Source organism: Coregonus clupeaformis, chromosome 23 (assembly GCF_020615455.1).
Source record: "Coregonus clupeaformis isolate EN_2021a chromosome 23, ASM2061545v1, whole genome shotgun sequence".
Classification (NCBI taxonomy): domain Eukaryota; kingdom Metazoa; phylum Chordata; class Actinopteri; order Salmoniformes; family Salmonidae; genus Coregonus; species Coregonus clupeaformis.
Genome location: NC_059214.1, coordinates 43,211,691 through 43,229,972, shown reverse-complemented (window position 1 = coordinate 43,229,972; position 18,282 = coordinate 43,211,691). Strand labels below are relative to the sequence as shown.

Here is an 18,282-nt window from a genome sequence, read left to right as displayed (position 1 = left end):
TTATACATTTTAAAAACATTGCAATACATTCATAACAGATTTCACAACATATTAAGTGTGTTCCCTCAGGCCTCTACTCTACTACCACATATCTACAACACAACATCCATGTGTACGTGTGTGTATAGTGCGTATGTTATCGTGTGTTTGTATGCATGTGTCTGTGCCTATGTTTGTGTTGCTTCACAGTCCCTGTTATTCCATAAGGTGTATTTTTATCTGTTCTTTATATCTAATTTTACTGCTGGCATGAGTTACTTGATGTGGAATCGAGTTCCATGTAGTCATGGCTCTATGTAGTACTGTGCGCCTCTCATAGTCTGTTCTTGACTTGGGGACTGTGAAGAGACCTCTGGTGGCATGTCTTGTGGGGTATGCATGGGTGTCCGAGCTGAGTGCCAGTAGTTCAAACAGACAGCTCGGTTCACTTAACATGTCAACACCTCTCACAAATACAAGTAGTGATGAAGTCAATCTCTCCTCCACTTTGAGCCAGGAGAGATTGACATGTTAGCTCTCTGTGTACATCCACATAGAGCTGACATTCTTCTTCTTTCTCAAGGCCTGCTGTCTATCTCTGAGGTAATTGAGTTTTCCTTGTTAGGATAGAAAGGGATGAACGCCACCGGCTATGTGAGGGGTGTGTGTGTTTCCTTTTCTTTCTCCATGTGTATGTAGCACAGAGATCCCATCTCTCTCTCACACACACAGTTTCTAGTCTCTAGAGTGAGTGTGTTCTTTGAGAAGCCCATTTCTGCACATACACTAAGCAAACAGATGGGCCGTTGCTAAGTAACCAGACAGACGAGCGAGCACGCACCCCAGCCAACTGAATCCCCTCACACAGGTGGTCTGGGGAAGGGAAAGGGGTGGGAGAAGGGACTGTTTTCAGCGTGTGTGTATGTGCGCTTTTGTGAGAGAGAAAGATTTCTAAAAAGCAGACAGAGGGAGAGGGTTTTGGGAGAATGAGAGGCATAGTGGGACAGTAGTGGGGTATGAGCAGGAGTATAGTAGTTAGTGACTGACCAGTGAGGAATCGCTCCATGCTGTCGCTGTGGGTCATCTTGAGCAGACCGCGGCCGGAGTAGGTGACCAGAGTAGGGTCAGCCCCGTAGGACAACAACACCCGAACTACGTCCAGATGGTCATTCTCCACCGCGTCATGCAGAGGCCTGGACACACACACATTAATGTAATAGGAAAAACACATTATGAGATACACATTGTGTGTGTGTGTGTGTGTGTGTGTGTGTGTGTAATTATGACTGTGTGTGTGATTTGTATGTGTGCAAGTGTGTGTTTCTGCATCTGAGTGTGTGTGTATACTGCATTGTGTGTGTGTACCTGGTGCCGTCCTGTGCACTGCAGTTGATGTCGGCACCATGTTCCAGCAGGTGTGAGACGATGGCTAGCCAGCCGCGGGCGCAGGCCTCGTGGAGCGCACAGTAGCCTGCATAGTCCCTGTGGTTCACCTCACACACACGGTTCTCCAGGCAGTACAACACCACCTCCTGCAGAGGACAGAGGGAGGGAGGCACAGATGAGTGTGTTTACACACACACACACACACACACACACACACAACAGAGAGAGCTGGATACACACACACCTTTTTCAATCTTCACTAACAACATGACACTGGCTTTGAGTAAAGCCAGTGTGTCTATGTATGCGGATGACTCAACACTATACACGTCAGCTACCACAGTGACTGAAATTACAGCAACACTTAAGAAAGAGCTGCAGTTAGTTTCAGAATGGGTGGCAAGGAATAAGTTAGTCCTAAATATTTCAAAAACTAAAAGCATTGTCATGGTCAAAATCTATTGATACAACAGTAGCTAGGATGGGGAGAAGTCTGTCTATAATAATGCACTGCTCTGCATTCTTAACAGCACTATCAACAAGGCATGTACTACAGACCCTAGTTTTGTCGCACCTGAACTACTGTTCAGTCGTGTGGTCAGGTGCCACAAAGAGGGACTTACGAAAATTGCAATTGGCTCAGAACAGGGCAGCATGGCTGGCCCTTGGATGTACGCAGAGAGCTAACATTAATAATATGCATGTCAGTCTCTCCTGGCTCAAAGTGGAGGAGAGACTGACGTCATCACTACTTGTATTTGTGAGAGGTATTGACATGTTGAATGAACTGAGCAGTCTGTTTGAACTACTGGCACTCAGCTCGGACACCCATGCATACCCCACAAGACATCCCACCAGAGGTCTCTTCACAGTCCCCAAGTCAAGAACAGACTATGAGAGGCGCACAGTACTACATAGAGCCATGACTACATGGAACTCTATTCCACATCAAGTAACTCATGCCAGCAGTAAAATTAGATATAAAGAACAGATAAAAATACACCTTATGGAATAACAGGGACTGTGAAGCAACACAAACATAGGCACAGACACATGCATACAAACACACGATAACATACACACTATACACACACGTACACATGGATGTTGTGTTGTAGATATGTGGTAGTAGAGTAGAGGCCTGAGGGAACACACTTAATATGTTGTGAAATCTGTTATGAATGTATTGTAATGTTTTTAAAATGTATAACTGTCTTAATTTTGCTGGACCCCAGGAAGAGTAGCTTATGGGGATCCATAATAAATACAAATACAAATGTCATCTTGATAAGCAACAGTGTTTATTTGGCCTTGTGTTTTAGGTTATTGTCCTGCTGAAAGGTGAATTTGTCTCAGTGCCTGTTGGAAAGCAGACTGAACCAGTTTTTCCTCTAGGATTTAGCCTGTGCTTCGCTCTATTCTGTTTCTTTTTATCCTAAAAAACTCCCTTGCCGATGTCAAACAGACCCATAACATGATGCAGCCACCAACATGCAAGAAAATATGAAGAGTGGTACTCAGTGATGTGTTGTGTTGGATTTGCCCCAAACATTACACTTTCTATTCAGGACATAAAGATAAGTTATTTTCCACATTTTTTTCAGTTTTACTTTAGTGCCTTGTTGCAAACAGGATGCATGTTTTGGAATATTTGTATTCTGTACAGGCTTCCTTCTTTTCACTCTGTCAATTAGGTTAGTATTGTGGAGTAACTCAAATGTTGTTGATCCATCCTCAGCTCTGTCCTGTCACAGCCATTAAAATCGAACTGTTTTAAAGTCACCGTTGGCCTCGTGGTGAAATCCCTGAGCGGTTTCCTTCCTCTACGGAAACTGAGTTAGGAAGGACGCCTGTATCTTTGTAGTGACTGGGTGTATTGATACACCATCCAAAGTGAAATTAATAACTTAACCATGATCAAAAGGGATATTCAGTGTCAGTTTTTATTTTTTACCCATCTGCCAATAGGTGCCCTTCTTAGCGAGGCATTGGAAAACCTCTCTGATCTTTGTGGTTGAATCAGAGTTTGAAATTCACTGCTCGACTGAGGGACCTTACAGATAATTGTATGTGCGGGGTACAGAGATGAACACTATTATGTGCGGGGTACAGAGTTGAACACTTGTTAAGCAAATTGTCACTCCTGAACTTATTTAGGCTTGCCATAACTAAGGTTGAAAACGTATTGACTCAAGACATTTCAGCTTTTCATTTTAAATACATTTGTAAACATTTTGAAAAACATACTTCCACTTTGACATTATGGGGTTTTCTGTGTCGGCCAGTGCCACAAAATGTCAGGCTGTAACATAAAGTCTAGGGGTGTGAATACTTTCTGAAGGCACTGTAGATCAGAGTGGAACAAAGCTGTTCAAACCATTCAGGGGTTGAAACCATTTATGTGGTTATGACAATGAGAGATGGAACACAGAAAGGGTTGGGACTAACCAACCTGAGGGAGCTGACACGTTGATGCTTTAAATAAACCTCACTAGCGCTGTGTGGTAACTCTGGAGTGGAATGATTGCACAGCTTCGTTCCGGGAGTGTGGGTTTGTGTGTGTCTATATGGTGGTGCTCAATCTAAGAGAGAGAATTGGCGCACGCACACACACACAATCACACAAAGTCCTTAACAGCCCTCCACTGAGAGAGAAGTGTCTCATCTAAACCTAGGCTAAGGTTCCAAACGTCCATTTCTATGCTAATTCTGGACCGCCGTCTACTCCAAGAGTTTATTACACACTTTCTCCCTGAGAGCAGGCGGAGATGAGAGGAGGAGAGGAGGAGAGCAGAGGAGGAGAGGAGGAGAGGAGGAGAGCAGAGGAGGAGAGCAGAGGAGGAGAGCAGAGGAGAGGAGAGGAGAGGAGGAGAGGATGAGAGCAGGAGAGGAGGAGGAGAAGAGAAGGAGGAGAGGACTGAGGAATTGAGGAAGAGGACAAAGAGGAAGACTGGAGATGAGGAGAAACAGAAGAAAGAGGAGGGTGAAATAGAGAAAAGGAACGGACACAGAGAAAGAGGAGGAAAAGGGATAGAAGAGCTAAGTCAACTAACTCTTAGCTCTGCCAACTGGAGAGGGACTCCGGCGTCTACCCAAGGTCCAAGACTCCTCTTGCTGTGCGTGCACGTGGTGGAAGCGTAACGCTAAACCTCCCTGTTTAATATCGCAGTGAGACAGCGAGGAGCTTACCACGAGAGCGTCGGCTCACAGCCACACACTCCTCCACAGTAAAATGAGATGCTCCTACTCCCTCCATCTCTTCCTTCTTTCTCTACCCCGTCCTCTAATCTCCCTCTCTAGAATGCTTCCCTGCGCTCAACTGCAATCAATGCATCACTCAGACATTCAACCCCTTACAAGCATCTATACAAGAATCATCGCACCACACATCACAACAGCGCTGTGTGCGCGCGCCAGGACCAGAGTGTGATTCCTGGATCGAGTCAACGGAAGCAACAGAGAAATCTAAGCACTGAGAAACACAGAAAGAGGAGGAGAGCTATGTATCACACGCACACAGAAATAGCAATATACTTCTGGCTATAAGTCAGTGCTGAAGAGCTGAGCAGTGTGGAGGTAGAAGCCTTGTGTAACATGAGGCTGTAGGTCTGAGGTGAGGCTCAAAGGACTGAGTCCATGTGCCAAAGAGAGAGATGAAGACATCCACCCAGTCTCTGCTCATTAACATTTAAAATGCTGAAAGCGAGAGAGCGAAGGAGGGAGGGAAATATAAAGAGAGGGGGAGGAAGAAAGAGAGTGGGCTTTCATATGCAGCGGCATGAAGGACAAAACTAAACCAACATGAAATATACAGAACACAGAGTGTTGGGGTGTTTGTACGCACGTGTTAGTGTTGTCATAATACCAGAATTTTAGATACCAAAACAATACCACAACAACAAAAAGGCATTTTAGCCAAAGTCCCAGAATGGCACTTGATCCAGACAGATCTTTTGAGTTCAATATCATTACATAAATTTTTTTTGATGTCAATGTTTCTGAGACAGCCATGTATGCATTAATGAATAAATCATACAATCAATTTGACTTTATTTTCCCCAATCTAACATAACGGTAATAATTGATTTGAATGGTAAATCTCTATTGATAAACTGGGTAAATCAAGATGCAGCCTAGGCAGGGTTCTAAAGTGTGACCAATTTGGTCGCATATGTAACTAAATATTTTGCTGTGTGACCAGGAGTTTTATTTTGGGAGCACTGTGCGACTAGGAACAAAATCTTACCAGATAATAATTGTTGTAATGATAAGGCTTCGCTGTACTGTTGTTTCCAAGTGTCCCCAAGGAAAAAGAGTGCAGATTCGATAGCTTCATGGTTGCGCCATTACTACAGCGCAACTAGGTCAAAAGATTTGACCCATATTACATGTTTTATTCCTATAGCAGATCGCGGGGATCACATTTTACATTCATAAACCGTGTTGTCGGCAGTTCTAAAACCATTTGTTTACACTTTGTTCAGTTACCTCATTGTCTAGCTAGCTAACAACTTTACCAGTATATGGAAACATTTGGGGGCACAGAAAGAATGGAAAAGGGATATCTTCTTCTTCAGAAGATCAATGATCATACAATGAATGAATGACAGATCTCTTGCATGTCCTCATCACGAACCTGATGTTTTTAAAGAGACAGTGTACAATTTTCAATGTAATGCATCTTGATAGGAAAAGTGCTTTTACACAATGTAGAAACCTAATGTTCCACAAATGACTGTCATTTCAATGACAGGTATCCTATTAACATTTTAGCTTTTATAATAAACTAATGAGTTTACAGTGTTTTACAGTGCATATTAGTTTCTAGGGCATGTGCTTCAAAAGTAGCTAGAATTCCTATTGGCCCAATCTAGGCTGTATCTCAATCAATTAAAAATAAATTGGGAGAGCCAGTGCATTTTTCAAATGTAGAGCCCTGAGCCTAGACCTATTCCCAATACAGGTAAATGCATATTCAATAGGAGTGTGTGCATGCATTGTGATATTGAGCTTGTTTTGACTGATTTCTTGGGGCTGATTTCCCCTTCCATTTGGGACTGATTTTATTGTACTGATCAACAACATTTGCATAGAAAAAGCTATCTCTTTTTTTTTTTAAGTGCGCGCTAAGACCTAATGACGTCATTCATACACACAGTGAGAGATACGTGAGGCGAGGGCTACGCAGGTTGATGTTTACATTTTAGTAATTTAGCAGATGCTCTTATCCAGAGCGACTTACAGTTAGTGAGTGCATACATTTTCATACTGGCCCCCCGTGGGAAACGAACTATCCATCTATATACACACACATTTAGCAGATGCTATTATCCAATGCGACTTACAGTCATGCATGCATACAATTCACATACTGTATGGGTGGTCCCGGGAATCGAACCCACTACTCTGCCATTACAAGCGCCATGCTCTACCAACTGAGCTGCAAGGGACCTCTAGCCTGTCCTGAGCAACCACTGAGTGAGTGCCACTGGGGCTGCATCATGTTAGCTCCCCACTCAGGCTGCACACAAGTTAACACACTTGAATAATGCAACACGGCATGTAGAAATGTTGCAACTGTTAAATACTGTTCGTAAAACAATGTCCATTACAGGCTAGAACACTTTACAATGCAAGATTGAAGATAATGCTAGCTTCCAGCTTTGTAGGCTAACTTTCCTTGCTAGCTGACTTTGTTTGCGTTACCATAACGCAAAATATGCTGATTTCAAAGCTGATTGTCACCAAAAACAATTATCTTCTTAAAATGTGATTTTAAACCTAACCTTATCCACACTGCTAACCTTATGCCTAACCCCAACTTTAAATTACATTTTTGTTTTCATAAATTTTTACGATATAGCCAATTTTGCCTTTGTGGCTGTGGTTGTCATGCATCTAATTCGCCTGTTTCTCAGCGGCGCCGCCTCGGCCTCCTCACCTAATTGGCTGTCAAACTCAAAAAATGTGAATCAGGTCGGACTCGGATGGAGAGTGAGTGCGTTGTTCAAGATGGATAAACAAAAGGCAAGACATAGCGGTGCACAAAACCGCTGCAAAAAAGCTTTGTCTGATCAAGCTCGTGCCAAATGACCAAAGATCAGCAAAGCTACCACCTCATCCTCGACTGACTAAACACCATGGCAGGTGGAAGCTAGTAGACCTCATGCAGCAGCTAGCGCTAGCAGCCTCCCAGTCCCGACGGAGACCTCACTGCCTGGGCCCATCAATGACAGTGGCCTGGCTCCTCCTCTCCAGAATAGTGAGAGTGGCGGCCCTCCTCCTCTCCCAGAAAACCAAGCTGATGACTGCCAGAGACCCAGCGGAACACATGAGAGCGACCCCCTTCTGTGAACACTGGTAAGCCTACGACTGATGAGACGGATAGCCCAGACAGCGTCGAGTCCGAGTTCCAATGTGTAATATAAATAGCTACCAGCTAAATACTGTATATAGCTATAGATGGGCTAGTAGGCTAGACTGCATTGTCTGCATAACGAAACAATCCCTAGTAAACTATTGTTTTGACAGTGGACTGACTGTATTATTTGGGATTAATAGACAGGTTTTACGCAGCAGAAACTTTCTATCCAAGCTGCAAGACAGCGCGAGCATGGTTAAGGTAAGCTATAGACCTATAATAATAATAATATGCCATTTAGCAGACGCTTTTATCCAAAGCGACTTACAGTCATGCGTGCATACATTTTTGTGTATGGGTGGTCCCGGGGATCGAACCCACTACCGTGGCGTTACAAGCGCCGTGCTCTACCAGTTGAGCTACAGAGGACCAGTTGTACATACAGTGCATTCGGAAAGTATTCAGACCCCTTGACTTTTTCCACTTTGTTACTTTACAGCTTTGTTATAAAATAGATTTTTTTTAAATAATCCTCGTGAATTTACACACAATACCCAATAGTGACAGAGACGAAAACAGGTTTAGACATTTTTGCAAATGTATTAAAAATAAAGCACAGAAATACCATATTTACATAAGTATTCAGACCCTTTGCTATGAGACTCGAAATTGATCATCCTTGAGATGTTTCTACAATTTGCTTGGAGTCCACCTGTGGTCAATTCAATTGATTGGAAATGATTTGGAAAGGCACACACCTGTCTATATAAGGTCCCACAGTTGACAGTGCATGTCAGAGCAAAAACTGCCATGAGGTCAAAGGAATTGTCCGTAGAGCTCCCGAGACAGGATTGTGTCGATGCACAGATCTGGGGAAGGGTACCAAAAAATGTCTGCAGCATTGAAGGTCCCCAAGAACACAGTGGCCTCCATCATTCTTAAATGGAAGAAGTTTGGAACCACCAAGACTCTTCCTAGAGCTGGCCTCCCGGCCAAACTGAGCAATCGGGGGAGAAAGGCCTTGGTCAGGGAGGTGACCAAGAACCCGATGGTCACTCTGTCAGAACTCCAGAGTTCCTCTGTGGAGATGGGGGAACCTTCCAGAAGGACAACCATCTCTGCAGCACTCCACCAATCAGGCCTTTATGGTAGTGGCCAGACGAAAGCCACTCCTCAGTAAAAGGCACATGACAGCTCGCTTGCAGTTTGCCTAAAGGCACTAAAAGGACTCTCAGACCATAAGAAACAAGATTGTCGGCCTCCCGAGTGGCGCAGTGGTCTAAGGCACTGCATCGCAGTGCTAGCTGTGCCATAATTGGCCCTGCGTCGTCCAGGGTAGGGGAGGGAATGGCCGGCAGGGATGTAGCTCAGTTGGTAGAGCATGGTGTTTGCAACGCCAGGGTTGTGGGTTCAATTCCCACGGGGGGCCAGTATGAAAAATAAAATAATGTATGCACTCACTAACTGTAAGTCGCTCTGGATAAGAGTGTCTGCTAAATGACTAAAATGTAAATGTAAATGTAATTCTCTGGTCTGATGAAACAGAGATTGAACTCTTTGGCCTGAATGCCAAGCGTCACGTCTGGAGGAAACCTGGCACCATTCCTACGGTGAAGCATGGTGGTGGCAGCATCATGCTGTGGGGATGTTTTTCAGCGGCAGGGACTGAGAGTCCTAGTCAGGATCAAGGGAAAAATGAACGGAGCAAAGTACAGTGAGATCCTTGATGAAAACCTGCTCCAGAGCGCTCAGGACCTCAGACTGGGGCAAACGTTCACTTTCCAACAGAACAATTACCCTAAGCACACAGCCAAGATAACGCAGGAGTGGCTTCGGGACAAGTCTCAGAATGTAGGCCTATAGCTTCGTGTAACATAAACATTAGGCTTAACATGTGAAAATGACGACCAAATAAAAAGAAACATGCATCCATTAAAGCAAAGCTAGACTACTACAAGCACTAACACCACATCATCTGATAGACGCATAGATGTCCCAATTTCAGAACCATGGACAGTGATCGGTAGTCTATACTTTGTGAGTGGCTGACTCATTAGAAACTGCTTATCGCACACAGGCAGTAAGAGGCAAGAGATGCGATTCCTGAGAGAGAGAGAGAGAGAGAGAGAGAGAGGGAGCAATGGAGAGAGAGAGAAAAAAAGAGGGAGGGATGGATGGGGAGAGAACCTGAGACTACACAAACAGAGCTGATCTCTGAACACCCTCCTCCTATCTCCCTACTCTCTTCCTCTCTCTCTACACTCCTCATCTCCCTACTCTCCTCTCTCCCTACTCTCTTCCTCTCTCTCTACACTCCTCATCATCTCCTCTCCCTACTCTCCTCCTCCTCTACCTCTCCCCTCCCTACTCTCCTCCTCCTCCTCATCTCCTCTCCCTACTCCTCTACCTCTCCCCTCCCTACTATCTTCCTCTACCTCCTCTCCCTCCCCTCTACCTCCTCAATCCTCCTCTCCCCTCCGCCTCCTCTACCTACTCTCCTCTCCCTACTCTTCACCTACTCTCCCCTCCACCTCTACCTCCTCTCCCTCCTCTCCTCTCCCTCCCCCTACACTCCTCCTCCTCCCCTCTAACCTACTCTCATCTCCTCTCCCTACTCTCCTCTCCTCCTCCTCCTCCTTTCCTTCCTCCCTCGCTCCCCTCTCCTCTTCCTCCTCTCCTCTTCCTCTCCCTCCTCTCCTCCTCTACCTCTCCCTCCTCCCCCTCCTCTCCCCCCCTCCTCCTCTCCCTCCCCCTACACTCCTCTCCCTCCCCTCTACCTACTCTTCCCTCTCCTCCTCCCCTACTCCTCTCCCTTCTCTCCCTATTCTCTCCTTCCCCCTTCCTCCTCCTCTACCTCATCCTGTCTGCTCTCCCTACTCTCCTCCTCCTCTCCTCTCCCTACTATACCTACTCTCCTCCTCCACCTCTCCTCTTCCTCTCCCTACTATCCCTCCCCTCCTCTCCCTACTCTTGTCTGCCTCCTCTCTCCTACTCCTCTCCTCTCATTTACATTTACATCATTTAGCAGACGCTCTTATCCAGAGCGACTTACAAATTGGTGCATTCACTTTATAGCCAGTGGGATAACCACTTTACAATATGTTTTTTAAATTATGTTTTATTTTATTTTTTGGGGTGGGGTAAGGGGGGAGGGGGGGGGGTAGAATGATTACTTTATCCTATCCCAGGTATTCCAGGTATACCTCTCCCTACACTCCTCCTCCTCTCCCTCCCCTCTCCCTACTCCTCCTTTCCTCCTCTCCCTACTCTCCTCTCCTCCCTACTCTCCTCTTCTCCTCTCCCTCCTCTCTCCCTATTCCTCTCCTCTCCCTACTCTCCTCCTCTCCCTACTCTCCTCCTCTCCCTACTCTCTCCCTCCTCTCCTCTCCCTCCTCCTCCTCTACCACCTCCTACTCTCCTGTCACTCCCCCTCCTCTACCTCCTCTCCCTACTCTTGTCCTCCTCTCTCTCCCACCTACTCTCCTCTCCCTCCTCTCCCACCTCCCACCTCCTACTCTCGTCCCTCCCCCTACTCTCCTCCTCCTCCTCTCTCCCCCTCCTCTCCTCTCCCTCCTCCTCCTCCTCCTCTACCACCTCCTACTCTCCCTCCTCTCCCTACTCTCCTGTCACTCCCCCTCCTCTACCTCCTCTCCCTCCTCTCCCTACTCTTGTCCTCCTCTCTCTCCCACCTACTCTCCTCTCCCTCCTCTCCCACCTCCCCCTCTCCCTCCCCTACTCTCCTCTCCACTCTGCTGCTCCTCCCATTTACACAGCCCCATCAAGACACCTCAACCAGAGATTAATCACACACAACGCACAGAGAAAGATTGATTGACACACACAATGTCCAAGTGCACATGCTGCAGAGAGAGGTGAGATAAAGAAGACAGGAAATTGATACACACACACAATATCTGTGTGTTGAAAGGTGCCGAGAAAGGACAATGAAAATCCTGGGGAAATGAAACCTGGGGATATAGAGAAATACAGCCCGGGTCTGTTAACACACACACAAACACAGTTGAGGGGTTTAATTAACAGCAGCCTAACTGTCACTGACAGCACACTTAATGAAATACAGCCGAAAGAGAGAGCGAGAGAGAAGGAAGGAAGGAGAGAGAGGGAGAGGGAAGGAGAGAGAGAGTGGGAAGGAAGGAGGGAAAGAGGAAGACCGAATGAGAAATGTGATTCATTTTCACTAGTGTCTTGGATATGTGTGTGTGGCTGTAAGAAAAGGGGGGGCTAAGTAGGCCTCCTGGGGAGAATAAAAGAAAGAGGGAGGACAGAGAGAGAGTGGGGGAAGGAAGGAGAGCGAGAAAGAGAGGAAGTAAGAGGAGTGGAGAGGAGGGGGAGTGGAGGAGGGCTAGTGGGGAGGAGGGAGAGTGGGGAGGAGGGGAGTGCCACAACAGAGAGAGCACAAAACACAAGCAAGCAAACACTCACACAGGCGCTAGTTGTCTGCCCAGAGAAGCTAAAAACAATCGGAGTACTGTCACATGCACACTCATTCAAATTGTTATACTGATCTTCACCTCCTCCTTGTAAGTCTGCCAAACTTCTACATACAGAGCATTATTCCACAGGGAAATAAAACATTAACCCCCCCAAAAAAAAAAAAAAAAAAGATTGTAGAAAAAGAGAAAGGTGAGAGAAAGAGGAGAGGAAGAGGAGAGGGAAAGATAGGAGCAAGAGTGTCTGTGTGAGTGCATGTGAGGCAGCAGTGTGTGTGAGTGCATGTGAGGCAGCAGTGTGTGTGTGTGAGTGCGTGTGAGGCAGCAGTGTGTGTGTCTGTGTGTGTGTGTGAGGCAGCAGTGTGTGTGTCTGTGTGTGCGTGTGAGGCAGCAGTGTGAGTGTGAGTGTGTGAGGCAGCAGTGTGTGTGTGAGTGTGAGTGCGTGTGAGGCAGCAGTGTGTGTGTCTGTGTGCGTGTGAGGCAGCAGTGTGTGTGTGTGTCTGTGTGCGTGTGAGGCAGCAGTGTGTGTGTGTGAGTGTGTGCGTGTGAGGCAGCAGTGTGTGTGTGAGTGTGAGTGCATGTGAGGCAGCAGTGTGTGTGTGAGTGAGTGCGTGTGAGGCAGCAGTGTGTGTGTCTGTGTGCGTGTGAGGCAGCAGTGTGTGTGTGTGTGTGTGTCTGTGTGCGTGTGAGGCAGCAGTGTGTGTGTGTGTGTCTGTGTGCGTGTGAGGCAGCACTGTGTGTGTGTGTGTGTCTGTGTGCGTGTGAGGCAGCAGTGTGTGTGTGTGAGTGTGTGCGTGTGAGGCAGCAGTGTGTGTGTGAGTGTGAGTGCATGTGAGGCAGCAGTGTGTGTGTGAGTGAGTGCGTGTGAGGCAGCAGTGTGTGTGTCTGTGTGCGTGTGAGGCAGCAGTGTGTGTGTGTGTGTGTGTCTGTGTGCGTGTGAGGCAGCAGTGTGTGTGTGTGTGTCTGTGTGCGTGTGAGGCAGCACTGTGTGTGTGTGTGTGTCTGTGTGCGTGTGAGGCAGCAGTGTGTGTGTGTCTGTGTTTCACACTTCCCTTCACGGAAAATGTATGAGATGCGAGGAAGCAGAGCGAGGCAGAGAGGAAAGGGGGAGCTTGTGTGTGTGTGTGTGTGTGTGAGAAGCACAAAGAAAATAAAAGAGAGCGCTCAGAGGAAGGGGGGGAGCGGGAGAATGGAAAGATATAGAGGAGAAGAATTGAGAGAGAGAGAGATATAGAGGAGAAGAATTGAGAGAGAGAGAGAGAGAGAGAGAGAGAGAGAGAGAGAGAGAGAGAGAGCTTGTCTTACCTCGTATCCGAGACGTGCCGCTCTCTGTAGCAACGTCTCTCCAGCGTTCTTGTTGACGATTAGTCTCCGTGCCTCAGGGGGGATGGGCCGCACCACAGGAAGCTCAGCTGGGGGGACCCTCCTCACCCCAGCTCTCTCCGGTGGGACAGTCCCACTGCCGTTCACCTGGGGGGGAAGAGAGGGGGGCTGCGTTGCGGGGGAACAGGTCTTGACCGGAGAGCCGAGGTAATGGAGGGGAGAAGAGGGTATTTTCTTCTGAGCACACTGCTCACTGACCTGACAAGAGGAGGAGGGGTTAGAGAGAACTCACACACACCAATTAAGAAATAGCTACTCACATACAAACAAATGCTCAATCACAAACAAAGCTGTACCCTCACACAACGTGTGTCTGTGTGTGTGCATAAGCTTTTGCCCCCCCCCCCCCCCCAGTGGAATACGGAGTCAGAGCAGCTGTCGGAATCCGAAGCGAGGGATGGAACGGTGAGAGCAGAAAACAACTAGCCTCTTTTTTCCTCTCCTTTTTTTCCCTTTGAACTCCGACGCTTCAGACACTCAGCCGCGGCTGCCACATTTCTGTGTGTGTGTAATTGAGTGCTCACCGCCAAGTCTACTGCTGAAATGCTCCAGGGTTTTCTCGTTATGTAAAGAATGCTCGTACACACACAGTGTTGGCATTGTTCTACACAATAACACACACTTGAAGCTGGAGATAAACACACACACACACACACACACACACACAATACCACGCACACACACCGACAAACAGACACACACACTCCACAGGGAGTTTTCCAGGGCAGGAAAGGGTCAGAGCAGCAGCAGCACTCTACACATTGTAAACATATTTCATCTCTCACGCTTATTCCCCCTCTCCCTCTCAGTCCCTCTGTACTCCCTTCCTTCCTTCCTTCCTCCCTCCGTGCCACCGTCCCTCTGTCCTCCCTCCCTCCCTCCCTCCCTCCCTCCCTCCCTCCCTCCGTCCCTCTGTACTCCCTCCGTCCCTCTGTACTCCCTCCCTCCCTCTGTACTCCCTCCCTCCCTCCCTCCCTCCCTCCCTCCGTCCCTCCGTACTCCCTCCCTCCCTCCGTCCCTCTGTACTCCCTCCGTCCCTCTGTACTCCCTCCGTCCCTCTGTACTCCCTCCGTCCCTCCGTCCCTCCGTCCCGCTGTACTCCCTCCCTCCCTCCCTCCGTCCCTCTGTACTCCCTCCGTCCCTCTGTACTCCCTCCGTCCCTCTGTACTCCCTCCGTCCCTCCGTCCCTCCGTACTCCCTCCCTCTGTACTCCCTCCCTCCCTCCCTCCCTCTGTACTCCCTCCCTCCCTCCGTCCCTCTGTACTCCCTCCGTCCCTCCGTCCCCCGTCCCTCCGTCCCTCTGTACTCCCTCCCTCCCTCCCTCCCTCTGACTCCCTCCCTCCCTCCGTCCCTCTGTACTCCCTCCGTCCCTCTGTACTCCCTCCCTCCCTCCTGCCCTCCCTCCCTCCCTCCCTCTGCTCCCTCCCTCCCTCCTCCCTCTGTACTCCCTCCCTCCCTCTGTACTCCCTCCCTCCCTCCCTCTCCCTCCCTCCGTACTCCCTCCGTCCCTCCGTCCTCCCTCCCTCCCTCCCTCTGTACTCCCTCCCTCCCTCCGTCCCTCTGTACTCCCTCCCTCCCTCCTCTGTACTCCCTCCCTCCCTCCCTCCGTCCTCTGTACTCCCCCTCCCTCCCTCCCTCTGTACTCCCTCCCTCCCTCCCTCCCTCTCTCCCTCCCTCCCTCTGCTCCCTCCCTCCCTCCCTCCCTCTGCTCCCTCCCTCCCTCGCTCCCTCCCTCCCTCTGTACTCCCTCCCTCCCTCCCTCCCTCCCTCTGTACTCCCTCCCTCCCTCTGTACTCCCTCCCTCCCTCCCTCCCCTCTGTACTCCCTCCCTCCCTCTGTACTCCCTCCCTCCCTCCCTCTGTACTCCCTCCCTCCCTCTCTCTCCCTCCCTCCCTCCCTCTGTACTCCCTCCGTCCCTGCTGTACTCCCTCCCTCCCTCCCTCCCTCCCTCCCTCCCTCCCTCCCTCCCTCTGTACTCCCTCCCTCCCTCCCTCCCCTCCTCCCTCTGTACTCCCTCCCTCCCTCCCCCTCTGTACTCCCTCCCTCCCTCCCCTCCCTCCGTCCCTCTGTACTCCCTCCTCCCTCTGTACTCCCTCCCTCCTCCTCTCCTCCCTCCCTCCCTCCCGTCCCTCTGTACTCCCTCCCTCCCTCCCTCCCTCCCTCTGTACTCCCTCTCCCTCCCCCCTCCCTCCGTCCCTCTGTACTCCCTCCCTCCCTCCCTCCCTCTGTACTCCCTCCCTCCCTCCCTCCGTCCCTCTGTACTCCCTCCCTCCCTCCCTCCTCTGTACTCCCTCCCCTCCCTCCTCTGTACTCCCCTCCCTCCCTCCGTCCCTCTGTACTCCCTCCGTCCCTCTGTACTCCCTCCCTCCCTCCTCTCCCTCCCTCCCTCTGTACTCCCTCCGTCCCGCTGTACTCCCTCCCTCCCTCCCTCCCTCTGTACTCCCTTCCTCCCTCCCTCTGTCCCTCTGTACTCCCTCCCTCCCTCCCTCCCTCCGTCCCTCTGCTCTCCCTCCCTCCCTCCCCTCCCTCTCTCCCTCCCTCCCTCCCTCCTCCCTCTGTCTCCCTCCCTCCCTCCCTCTCCTCCCTCCCTCCCTCCCTCCTCCTCCTCCCTCCCTCCGTACTCCCTTCCTCCCTCCCTCCGTACTCCCTTCCTCCCTCCCTCCGTACTCCCTTCCTCCCTCCCTCCGTACTCCCTCCCTCCCTCCCTCCGTCCCTCCCTCCCTCCGTCCCCCTGTACTCCCTCCCTCCCTCCCTCCCTGTACTCCCTTCCCTCCCTCCCTCCCTCTGTACTCCCTCCCTCCCTCCCTCCCTCCCTCTGTACTCCCTCCCTCCCTCCCTCCCTCCGTACTCCCTCCCTCCCTCCCTCCGTCCCTCTGTACTCCCTCCCTCCCTCCCTCCCTCCCTCTGTACTCCCTCCTCCCTCCCTCCCTCTACTCCCTCCCTCCCTCCCTCCCTCCCTCTGTACTCCCTCCTCCTCCTCGTCTCCTCCCTCCCTCCCTCCCTCCCTCCCTCCCTCTGTACTCCCTCTCCTTCCGTCCCGCTGTACTCCCTCCCTCCCTCCCTCCCTCTGTACTCCCTCCCTCCTCCCTCCCTCCGTCCCGCTGTACTCCCTCCCTCCCTCCCTCCCTCCGTCCCGCTGTACTCCCTCCCTCCCTCCCTCCCTCTGTACTCCCTTCCTCCCTCCCTCCGTCCCTCTGTACTCCCCTCCCTCCCTCCCTCCTCCCTCCCTCCCTCCCTCCCTCCTCCCTCCCTCCTCCCTCCCTCCGTACTCCCTCCCTCCCTCCCTCTGTACTCCCTCCCTCCCTCCCTCCGTCCCTCTGTACTCCCTCCCTCCCTCCCTCTGTACTCCCTCCCTCCCTCCCTCCCTCTGTACTCCCTCCCTCCCTCTGTACTCCCTCCCTCCCTCCGTCACTCCTGTCCTCCCTCCGTCCCGCTGTACTCCCTCCCTCCTCCCTCCCACTGTACTCCCTTCGTCCCGCTGTACTCCCTCTCTCCTTCCGTCCCGCTGTACTCCCTCCCTCCCGCTGTACTCCTTTCCTCCCTCCGTCCCTCCCTCCCTCCCTCCCTCCCCTGTACTCCTTTTCTCCCTCCCTCCCTCCCGCTGTACTCCTTTCCTCCGTCCGTCCCTCCCTCCCTCCCCCTCCCTCCCTCCCTCCCTCCGTCCCGCTGTACTCCTTTTCTCCCTCCCTCCGTCCCGCTGTACTCCTTTTCTCCCTCCCCAATCCACTTCCTCTGTTATTTCTCTCACCCTCTTCCAGCCTGTTAAATCTGGAATTTGTGAACGCTGACACCCCAGAGACTCCACCACTCTCACCTTGTCCTCCAGAGCTGCTCCCAGATCTGTGCTGCCGTGCTGGTTGCTAGCGCCATTCAGCAGCTCTCTCCTCCGCTCCATCTCTCTTTCCCTCTCGCGCTCCCTCTCTCTCTGGCTGGTGTGTTTGGTCTTGCACGGCCGCTTGCCCTTGGGTTTGTCCATGTCACCATGACGACGGGGCTTGAGAGAGGTGGTGTCTCCGGTGGGGGGCTCGGGGGCAGAGGAGGGGGGGCACTGACCCACAGTCTTCACCCCCACCACTCCTCTCCTGGGCTCCTTAGATCCCCGGTCACAGCCTGGTCCCATCAAGGGCCCCTTGGGGGCCGATCTGTCCCTCTGCTGGGTCAAAGGGAGTAATCCAACTACAGGACAGAGACAGAGGGGGAGAGAAATAATGCAAGGTTAGAGAGACAGAGAGCGAGACACAGAGACAGAAAGAGAGGGCCTGAAGGTTAGGGGTGCGGAGGTAAAGCTCTACTAGCTCTCTGTGTGCCGATTTATTAATGAGGATGAACATCTGTCTGGGAGGCATACACATATGCGCAAGCACACACACATTTTGCAACAGACTAAACGTTTTCCACTGCGTAATGAATACACCCCAGGTAATACCCTTTCTTACTCTCCTTCTTTAATCCCTCTCTCTTTCTTAGTCTATTCATCTCTCACTTTTTCTCAGCTATGGTGTGAGCACAGGGAAAGCCCTAGTTTAACAATCTCTATCTTTCGCTCTGTTTCTCACCGTTTCTCTCTCACTCTCTATTTGACTGGCCCCGAGGGGAAACAGTAATTCATCACACGTTAGTCACATTACACCTGCCCCCATATTTCTAATAGGCATGCGCACGTGCTCTCACTCACACACACACACTCCTCACGCTAGGCACACTACTCGTAATACTATATTT

General features: G+C 50.5%; 1 protein-coding gene across 1 annotated transcript in view; it reads right to left on the bottom strand.

The window, feature by feature from the left end:
* The window catches only part of LOC121536512 (BCL-6 corepressor-like), a 71,365-nt gene that overhangs the window by 9,067 nt on the left and 44,016 nt on the right, over nucleotides 1-18,282 (bottom strand). Inside the window, exons 10-13 of the mRNA XM_045206466.1 lie at nucleotides 17,375-17,736; nucleotides 13,483-13,758; nucleotides 1,345-1,511; nucleotides 1,027-1,172 (exon numbers count right to left, since the gene is read on the bottom strand). Coding sequence (XP_045062401.1) covers nucleotides 1,027-1,172; nucleotides 1,345-1,511; nucleotides 13,483-13,758; nucleotides 17,375-17,736 — 951 coding nt within the window. The remainder of the gene's footprint in view (nucleotides 1-1,026; nucleotides 1,173-1,344; nucleotides 1,512-13,482; nucleotides 13,759-17,374; nucleotides 17,737-18,282) is intronic.